The sequence below is a fragment of the Gallus gallus genome, chromosome 1 (genome assembly GCF_016699485.2).
Source record: "Gallus gallus isolate bGalGal1 chromosome 1, bGalGal1.mat.broiler.GRCg7b, whole genome shotgun sequence".
Lineage (NCBI taxonomy): Eukaryota > Metazoa > Chordata > Aves > Galliformes > Phasianidae > Gallus > Gallus gallus.
In genome coordinates this window covers 50,091,757-50,101,565 of record NC_052532.1, presented here as the reverse complement: position 1 = coordinate 50,101,565, position 9,809 = coordinate 50,091,757, and the positions used below count along the sequence as shown (strand labels likewise).

Sequence of the window (9,809 nt, the reverse complement as noted above, 5' to 3'; positions counted from 1 at the left end):
TTTAATAAAATGGATTCTTTTTTTTTTTTTTTCTTTCAAATATTTGTAACTGAAAAAATAATTCAATTTAAAGATCCATTCTCTCCCCCATTAACTCGTCACTCTTATCCTTTTCCAGTTGAATACTCGCTCTGGATCCGACACCCCAACACCATCCGTCTCGGATGGTGCCGATCGCCCCTCGCCGTGTGCTGCATAGTGGAAGGGAGAGTTCGTGCTCGTCAAATACACGTTACAAACAAGTAGTGGTTACAGCAGAAAGATTCAGGATTACATTCAAGGTAGAGGCAGAACATCAGACTTTTTCCCAACGGGTGCAGAAATGTACGTCCAGGGGAATACCTCTTCCAACAAAGAACTATTGAACTATTATTCAAACAAATAATAGTAAGAAAGCAGAGAACTGGGCTTGCCTGCTCTGGGCACATCTTGGGGAAAAGACCTCTATGATTATTTTCTGGGATGAGACGCCCCGTTCCCACTGCCCTCAGCCACCAGGCTATCGCTGCTGTGCTGGCAGAAGCCCTTTGTGCAGAGGGCCCTGGCAGGCTCGCTGCGTTCCTCAGCTGGTTTCAAGTACATTGGGGCAATGTAACGTATTCCTACAGCTTTCACGAGGGGAGGCGGGTGAGCGAAGGCCAACAGCAGTGCATAGGAACTGAGCCTTCTGCCACCCACCCAGGGGATGGGTGAAACCAGGAAGGGGCGCTGTGCCAGCAAGGGCTGGGGGCCCCGGCCCAGCACGAAGATCCACGGCTGAGTCAGGCCTGGGGTGCAGGTGGAGCGCTCCCACCTTCTGTAGGAGCAAATTGCACTTGGATACTTTCATTCTTTATTTGCTGGTTGCCACTTCGTGATTATTTGTACAAAAGAAATCACACAGGTGTCCGTGGGGGGCTTTTCTTGGGGGGGCTGCTGCTCTCTGTAGGCTAAAAGCAGCTGATTTTGCTTTAGTTTGAGGAAAAGGCAGCCTCATTTTTCCTCCTTAACATGAAATAGTTGATGGAGGAAAGATCTTCCTGCCCCCTCCCTGCTCCCCTGCCACACTTTTCTCCTATGCTGCCTACCTCCTGTGCCATGTGGTCCCATGGCCGGGCAGCGGTCCTGGGGGGGCCCTATTACTACCCTCGCTTATATCTCATAGTGAAGAGCAGGGGCCTGTGCTGCAACATGATTTCTGATGTGCTCCTGCCTCTGCTCCTCTGTGCCAGGTTCCTGCTTCCCAGTACACAGCGCACAACCACCATAATCGTGCTGGGCCTGAGAAATGAGAAGTGAGGAAGGCAAGAGTGGAGGGAAGGGGTCCACCGGTCCCAGTTACTGGTTTTTATGCTGGGACTGGGGCTTGGGCAACAGAAGGGCTGAGGGCAGAAAGGCAGCTGCCAGCAGGCATCCCCTGCAAATGATTAAGGAAGTGGCTCCCCATGTAGCTGACAAGCAGATAGGGCTCAGGAAGGCAGGACTTTCTCCCAGCTGCACTGCGATTGTGAGCTCAACCGGCTGCCAGGTCAGTTCCTGACAGCGAGTACTGTGGGGCTGCCAGCGTACAGGAGTGGAGGTACCAGGCCACAGCTCACTGCTGTGTTTGCCTCTTAACACTGAGGTGTGGGCACAGCAGAGCAGAGACAGACGCCCATCGGTTCTCCTCAGAAAGGGGCCCCCACAGTTGCGCTCCTAAGCTAGCACAAACCCTCTCAGCAGTGCCTCTTCCCTTTCCTTGCTGCTGGGGCTGACATCCTTCCCTCCTTGGGGCTGCAGGGCAGATTTGGAGGTGGGAGGAGCTCTTCTTTACACCTGGGTCACTTGCTGCAGGGAGGCAGCAGCACAGCTGAAGGCAGGAGAAAGATTGCACGTGGCCCTTAATGATATGTTGCTCGATGGCAGCTGTGCCCCTCTGCACTTCCCAGGACCGTGGGCCGATGCTCTGCTCAGCTTGGGGGCAGTGAGTAGAGGGTGCCTGCAGGCTGACTCCAGGCACAGCTGGAGACCTGGGGCAGTGAAGGACAGATCTAACCTGGATTTTAGCACCTTAGAAGTCTGTTTTTGCAGCCCAAAGCAAGTGAAGCAAGTGGGCAGCCTTTGCCAAGCTCACCAGGACTTAAGAAACCAGCCCAGAGAGTACCAAGTTGGTGGGAAACTCCCGTTTCCTTTGGCTACATTTGGAAAAGGTGCCTGTTCTGCCCATTCCTCACAGCCCTGTGGCAGAGGTGACCTCTGACGGATGGCACAGGGGCAGCAGGCAGCCTTCCTGGCAGCTCCCTCCTCTGTGCCCTGCTACAGAGGTAGATCAATCCCCTTCCGCAACCATTAATCGGGGCAGGTGGGGCCGTGTAATGCCCCATACCTGCCAGCAAGGAGCGGGATGCTGCTTCCAGAAGGGCTCAGGCCCGGTCACATCATGTCCTGCTGCAGGAAGCATTACCTGCAGTTCTATGCCCACGTCCTGCAGGAGGGAGCAGGGCTGCCAGCTCCGCTCTCGCCCCAGAGCTGCAGCCACTCTCCTGGTCCCACTGCTCTGCTGGCAGTGGTTCGGGCCGTGGGTCTGCCTTTGCTGCCGCTGCTGGCTTCATAGAGGAGGAACACTGTGGGGAGAGGATTATGGATACTAGGAGCTCCTTTTTTTTTTTTTGCTTTCTTTTGTTTCTGGGGTTTCTTTTGGTTGACTGGCCTCTTCCCCCTGCATGCCCGTGCCCTCCCACACCCATTCCCTTCAGTCTCTGCTCACAGAGTTACAAGCACGAATCCCAGTGCAGCTGCAGATCATGTCCATCAAGGAAGTCTGTGGAAAAGAGGCTGGGAGCCGTGGTGCTGAGGGGGGCCAGGCTCATGACAGATCCCCCCGGCAACTCCAGCCAGTCCATGCTGTCCAAGTTGGCCTCAGCCAGATCCAAGGCTATGCCCCCGGCCGGCTCGTGAGCAAAGTGCAATTCCGAGGTGTCCATGGGTGAAGGCGGGTGGTCCAGGATGGCCGAGCTGCTCAGCATCTCACTGTGGAGGTCATCGATCAAGGACAGGGGCTCAGGCCCGTCGTGGCCTGCCGTCAGCAGCGGGAGGCCGGTGCTGCTCTCCAGGAAGTCCTCCAGCCGCCCCACGGGCACCGTCTGCCCCAGCGACACCGGCACCGCCAGCTCCGAGGAATGGTGGCTGCTGGGCGGTGAGGAGCAGGCCGGGGCCGCAGGTGGTTCTTTTCCAGCCGGGGATGACTGATCCTTGAAGTCAGCAGAAATCTCTGCACGGGGAACAAACACGCCAGCCGGGTGAGGAGACACGCGGCCAAATGCCACAGCGATCCCTTCCACCCTGCATGGCAACCTGAGCCCCCCTCCCCCAGGACCGAACCATCACTGAGCACAGACACGGATAAGGAATCTGCCCACGCCTGCGCTCTGCTGCCTCAAGGGAGGTTGTGGTCTGCCCACAGGGAACCCAGCCATTGGCCCAGAGCAGAGACGTGCCCGGAGCTGATGCAGCACCAAGAAGCTTTTCAATCCTATTAATGCCCACCTGACATCTCCCTTGGTGCTTTAATGACTGCCAGGGACACAGAAGCAAAGACCTGACTCATGACACATGCTCCCCTCAGCGCTCTATAATCCCCGGGTCAAACCCACTGGCTGGGAAACGCAGGTTTGTCTCCTTACCTCCACTTTCTATGAGAATGTCAAACAAGTCATCCATCTGCTGGCTGGAACAGCCGTTCTCCTGGGGAGAGCGAGCACAGGATTAGCTTCCTATTACAGGGGAGCTTCCCTCCAGCAAGACGCTTGGCTGCTGGCTCTCCTCCCTCATCCCAGTGACAGGGCTGTCACTGCAGGGACAGCACACAGAGGCATGGCACCAGACTCCTCCGTGACCCCAGGCTGCTAGTGGAGGCAAAGATGCAGTCAGCAACTGCTCTGTCAACACCCACTGGGCACTGAGCAGTTTGGGATCTTTACCTGGGCATGGGATCTTCCCCAGCCCCTTCAGAAGGAATTTCAAGAAGGAATTCGGATAGGAAGGCTCAGAAGGGGCTGCTTTGTCTCTGTTCTCCTTCAGTGGCCCCAGGTCAGGAATCTAAGTGGAATTACAGCAGCACCTTTCCTCCTGCTCTCACCTGGGTCTTTGGCTGCTGCTTCATGGCCTCTTCATAGCCCGGTGGCTCTTTCAGTGGGACTGAGGGGACAGGGAGAGGTGGTGGAGGAGGTCCAAAAAGCGACGTATGCTGCTGCTTCTGCTGCTGCTGCTGTTGCTCCAGGTCCATCTGGGAAGGGGAGGGGGCAGCAGGAGAGCTGGGCTGGGATGAGGGCTGTGCAGAGCAAAGACATAAGGAATGATCAGGGAAAAGCTCATCGTTTCTTTAGTGATGGTCACCCCTTCTCTTGCCTGGGCACCGCTCCTCTCAGCAGCACTCTGAGTGCACTTCTGTGCACTCCACACACTATGCCCCGATGACACGGACACAGACTTCCCCTCAACTCAGCTGGAAATCTCTCACTGATATTTTTTTATGCTAAGACAACCAGACCACAAACCACCGTCAGGCTGCTCCATGATGGGGAAAGCCTCATCTGTCCAAGTGGGGAACTCCTGGGACTTTGGAGGAGGGCACTTCCCTTCCTTTGTTCAGCCTCCAAGCCAGGCCCTCTCCTTTATCCTTCCCTCTTTCTCTCCAGCGCCTGCTTTGGGGACACAGGCAGGTTTCATTAGCAGCAAATTCCACAGCCTGAGGGCGTGAAGAGCACCAGAGCACTCAGCAGTACCAGAGGTCTCCGAAGGAAACCCCAAGTGTTGTTGCAGGAAGTGGAGCTGGTGACTCAGCTTCACCAGATGAATCAGCACACTGCTGCCCAAAAGAAATGTTACCATGTGGATCAGGTCTTTGCCTCTGCAGTGGTTGTGAGTGAACCACACTGACACTCGCTCTGCCAGAGCAGTGATCCCCAGGCAGTTTGAGCCTTTTACGTGCTGATGCTCTACCTCATCCTGTTTTCCCTGGAAATCTCTGTCTGCTCTGTGGCTTCTGTGTACAGACACAGCCCCAGGCGCCCGCCTGCTGAACTGCTCTGGGGTTCGCTGTCTGCCTGAGAGGGGCACAGGTTTTCAGGGACCCTCTGTGGAAACCATCGAGGCAGAAAGGCTGCAGGTTTGCAGGAGCTGAGAAAGACAACGTGGCCTGTGACAACCTGCAAGCCTGGTTTCTGACCCTGCAGGGAGGCAAAAGGATTTGGGGAGTTGCTCCAGATGCCTCCACAGAACGCAAGCCAATGGATTCTAAGGGAAATCAGTTTCTTCATTTACCTTCTGCATTTCCTCAAAGGTCTCAACGTGAACCAAGGCACCGAGCCTTTGCAAAGTGGCTGTCCCACTCTGACTAGGCTAGAAATTAATCCTATCTTGGTATCCTTTCCAGGACCTGACTCAGAAATGATCCTCCAAACTCTAAAAATTCTTTGTAAAAATATTTCTGGCTCTTAATTACACGGTAGAGAACGAGCTAAGTCACCCCTGATGTGGGCTAGCAAGGGAGGAGGTGCACCGCAGTGTGACTTTACAGCTGTCACTTGGAGAAGGGGTGATGCCAGAGGTGCTCCCTTCCTCCAATCTGCATTGCATATCACAAAGACACAATGAACACGTGAAGGTATGGTCTCTGCAGAGCAACCACCTCTTCATTTCTGCAGCAATCCTTCAGAAATCGTGAGCACCACTACAAGCCCAGGCTTCCCACATTGACCTCTCGTTTTTAACTGGTAGAAAACCCCTGCCAAAACACCGGCTGGTATTCCACTCAGCTGTGGCAGAAGCTGCTGTGAGCCCTCACTGGCTGTGATGACGGTGTCTGACCAGGAGTGGGTGAATGTGTTCCCTCCCCACCAGTGCTACAGGCAAAGGAAAACAAAGGGAAAAAGCAAGCAGGCGGCACGCTACCTTTCTGACAGGTTGGTTTAGGCCTCTGGGCTGCTGCTGCTGCTGCTGCTGCTGCTGTGGTGTGGGCTGCTGAGGAGTGCTTGCAGGTGGCTGACACTGTGGTTGGCTGGAAGTTTTAGTGGGCAACGATTGTACTCTCTGGAAAGAAGAAGTGAGAAGCTGTTCCCTTGACACAACGTGACACAACGTGTGATTCTTAAAGGATTTATGAAGTCTGTTTTTCCTCACTCTTTAATCTTTGTGAAATGCAATCATTCTGTCTCACCAAGCAGACAAATCAAAAACTGCAGCAGGATTTGGCGTCCTCAGTGAGGAGGCAGTGCCGGGCTAAGCCCCTCAGCTCTCCATGGCTTCCTCAGGCCGGCAGCCCTGCCACAGCACCTACTACTGACCCATGGCTTGCTGGAGCAGCAGCTGGAGCTGCACTGTGAGAGCTGATGCTGAGCACTGGCATTTAGCTGATTTGCATCTCGCCTGCTGCACAGCAAATGCAGCCTGCTCAGGGCCTGTCACTGATGGCAGACACTGCCACTGCTCTGCAGTAGGCGCAAGAAATGTGGCAGCAGAGAATGAAAATTTTCCCCGATTCCATGGAAGATGCTGGAGTTTGACTTATGCCATAAAACATATTTATGCCTTCCTGGAAAAAGCTCTCAGAACATTTCTGCTAAGTGCTGGATTCATGCCAGCAGGGGAATAGTGGATCATCTCTGATGAAAGACTCTGCTAGCCATGAAATATTGACATGCATTAAAACAGAGCAGTTAAGACGCAAAAGTCTGCTCTCAGGGTCTGACTTCAGCTCTCAGCAGACGAAGTGATGTATCTATCACTCTCCGTAGAATCTCTCCAATAAAGAACAAGGGGTGAAATACACCCTGCTTTTTCTAATGCCACAGGCAGTTGTTCTTTTGAGAAGTAGTAAAATGCGCCTGCAAACCCTTGTCCTCCAAGCCCGAGATCTTGCCTCATGGGAGGCAGAACCACGTGTCTGCAAGAGTGCTGGACAGCCTGTGATGCACAGTCATGCATTGCTGTACACAGCTCAGCACTGCCAAATTCCAGTCTTTATGGTTGAAGATTGCACTGCTCTGATGTACAGAGCCATGAACTACTAGCCACCATCACAAGCAACTCGGGCCTTCCAGTACTTGAAGGGAGCATACAAACAGGAAAGGGAACGGCTGTTTATGAGGGTGATAGGACAAGGGGGAATGGTTTTAAACTGGGACAGGGGAGGTTTTGGTTGGATATTAGAAGGAATTTTTTCACACACAGGGTGGTGACGCACTGGAACAGGTTGCCCAAGGAGGCTGTGGATGCCCCATCCCTGGAGGCATTCAAGGCCAGGCTGGATGTGGCTCTGGGCAGCCTGGCCTGCTGGTTGGCGACCCTGCACATAGCAGGGGGGTTGAAACTCGATGATCATTGTGGTCCTTTTCAACCCAGGCCATTCTATGATTCTATGATTAATTTTGGCATTCACTGAGTTGAATTTCCAATGTAGGAAGTGATCCTATGGTAACCTGGACCCTAGTGTGAATAGGAAGAGGGGAAACCCAACAGCGGCAGTGGGGATGGGATCTGAGCTTTGCCTACCTGTGAGGTCGGGCAGCTGCTCACTGCCTTCCCCTGGGGTGAGAGGCCCTGCCTCTCGGCGCTCTGCTTGGTCACGGTGAGGACGATGTGGGTCCCTGTGGAGTCGGTGATGAGGGTTGGGGGAGGAGTACCCTTGATCAGGTCACTCAGGGCGCTCCCTTGCTGGCCAAGGAACAGCTGCGGGCTGTGGGACTGGCACGGCGGCTCTGCTTCCGTGGCTGGCACCTCCTGCTTCACCATCACGGCTTTCTTTGGCACTGGGCTTGGGTTCGAAGTGTCCATTTGGCTAGAGGTTGGTGCGGGGTTGAATTGGTCGGTTTGGCCACTGGATTGCTTTGCAGACTGGCAGCTCAGGAAACCATTTTCGCTCTTGACCTGGATACCAAACGCTACTGGGTTGGAGGCAAGAGCTGTTCCTTCTCCCGCAGCCGCCGGGGCTGGTAGCGACTGCTGAGCGCGCTTCTCCTGCTCCAGCTGTAGTCTGAGCATCTCAACCAACTGCTGCTTCTGTTTCAGCATGCGGGTGAGCTCCTCGATCTGTTTGTCCTTTTCCTGCAGCATCTGGTCTTTGTCCCTAACTTCTGCATCCCTGCTGTTCCCAGTGCTGCACCGCTCCGACCTGGGTGCCGCGCTGATGCTGCAGGAGGCAGACTTGGAGCTCTCCTCCTTCACCAGGAACTGCACTGGAGATGCCTGCAGGGTGAGCTGGGTCAGAGGCGAAGTCACCATCTCTCCAAAGGTGTCCCCAGTGGCCGAATTCTCATCACCTGTGCTCATTTGTGAGCGTTCCGAAGGAGTGGGAGAAACAGGCGGAGTCGAGCCGGTGCTGCCAAACTTCATCACGCCACCACCAGTGACCGTGGCCACAACTACTTCTGCTGGTGCGATGCCAGTGGTGACCAGGGCTGGCCCCGTACTCAGCCTGGCAGCTGGGAAAGCAACCACCACCTCGGCAGCTTTGGGGAGAATGGCTGCTGTGCTGGGCTTGGGAGTAGGGGTTGTTTGGCCGGCTGTGCCGTTCTGCTCTTGGTAAGCTCTGAGCCGCTCAATCAGGTCCGTCTTCGTGCCCGAGACAGGCAAGGCCCTCAGCTTCAGCTCTTGCTTCAGCTCTGCCACCTGATGGGAGTTGAAAGAGGGCAACATTAAGACAGCAAGCACAATAACCACAACGATTACCAGCTGCCAGAGCCCTGGGGCAAAGAAGCAAGCTGACCCCCTGTCGGCCAGCAGACTTGCACCTCAGGTCCAGGCTGCAGGGCAGCACTGCCAGCTGTTAGCCTTAGCTCCCTCCAGTCCACCTCAGCTCTGCTCCAGGGCAGAAACATGACTCAGTGCTGACCCTCATCGCTGACAATGGCAAAAAAAAAAACAACAAAAAAACAGCTGTACAATTCCACAGGACTGAGAGCAGCACCGACTTTTACCTTCATCTCATCCAGGTTGGCAGGGAGAGGGCCTGGCTTGCCCACTGCAGCATTACTGTTTTGTCGCATCAGCCCACTGGAACCAGAGGATACCGAAGATGTGCTATTGACTGCAGCAGACAGATTGCGTACGGCTGGGGCACTGGCACCAGTCTGCTGCTCTCCTGGAGGCCTGCAGGAAAAGAGAAACCACAGCCATCAGAACCAGGGCAGAAAGGCACCAGAGGCCCTCAGTACAGGAGCAGCCTGCCAAAGAGGATCTGTGTACCTATGTACACCAACAGTCATGCAGGTCCAGAAACACCAGCACCACCCTAGGCATTAAAGCACGCCAATGCCTTTGGCTATATCCATCCCTTGGCTATGCCCATCTTCAACACTGGCCCTTTTTGAGGCTCACTGTAACCCAAGAAGACTGAGCGCATCACACCCGCTCACCACACTTCACGTGCAGAACACAATGTGTTTGGTAACAGCACTGGGAAAGGCCTTCCTAAGAGAGAGCTACACGTAGGAACCGTACTTTGGTGGAGCTGGCAGGATGGTCTGATAGTTGTAGTGCTGCTGCTGCTGCTGGTTGAGGATCTGAAGCTGAAGGAAGAGTTGCTGCTGCTGCAGTATTTTGGCATAGGATGAATCCATGGGAGGAGCTCCCTTGTCCTGCTTTTGGTCCGGGGGAATATACTGATGATACTTAAGCTTCTTGACTTTCGGCTTCAGTTCCTTGGCTTTCTTACTGCGCTGAGACTTCTCACTAGCAGATTTGGGCTGGCTTTGCTATTCAGAAGAAAAGAAGGAAGCAAATAAGAATGGAAACCCTGAAATAACACAAGACCCCACATAAACCAGAAAGCACGCTGGGATTTTTGTTTCAAA

The 9,809-nt window shown here is 54.3% G+C and overlaps 1 protein-coding gene across 5 annotated transcripts in view; it reads right to left on the bottom strand.

Annotated features, from left to right (window-relative positions):
* Positions 1 to 301: 301 nt before the first annotated feature.
* MKL1 (megakaryoblastic leukemia (translocation) 1) overlaps positions 302 to 9,809 on the bottom strand; it is a 97,875-nt gene continuing 88,367 nt past the window's right edge. For all 5 annotated transcript variants that reach the window (XM_046907698.1, XM_046907709.1, XM_416243.8 and 2 more), the window contains 7 exons: positions 9,457 to 9,710; positions 8,934 to 9,105; positions 7,510 to 8,625; positions 5,911 to 6,048; positions 4,097 to 4,288; positions 3,642 to 3,702; positions 302 to 3,229 (listed from right to left, as the gene is read on the bottom strand). In XM_046907698.1, coding sequence (XP_046763654.1) covers positions 2,730 to 3,229; positions 3,642 to 3,702; positions 4,097 to 4,288; positions 5,911 to 6,048; positions 7,510 to 8,625; positions 8,934 to 9,105; positions 9,457 to 9,710 — 2,433 coding nt within the window. In that variant the 3' untranslated portion in view covers positions 302 to 2,729. The remainder of the gene's footprint in view (positions 3,230 to 3,641; positions 3,703 to 4,096; positions 4,289 to 5,910; positions 6,049 to 7,509; positions 8,626 to 8,933; positions 9,106 to 9,456; positions 9,711 to 9,809) is intronic.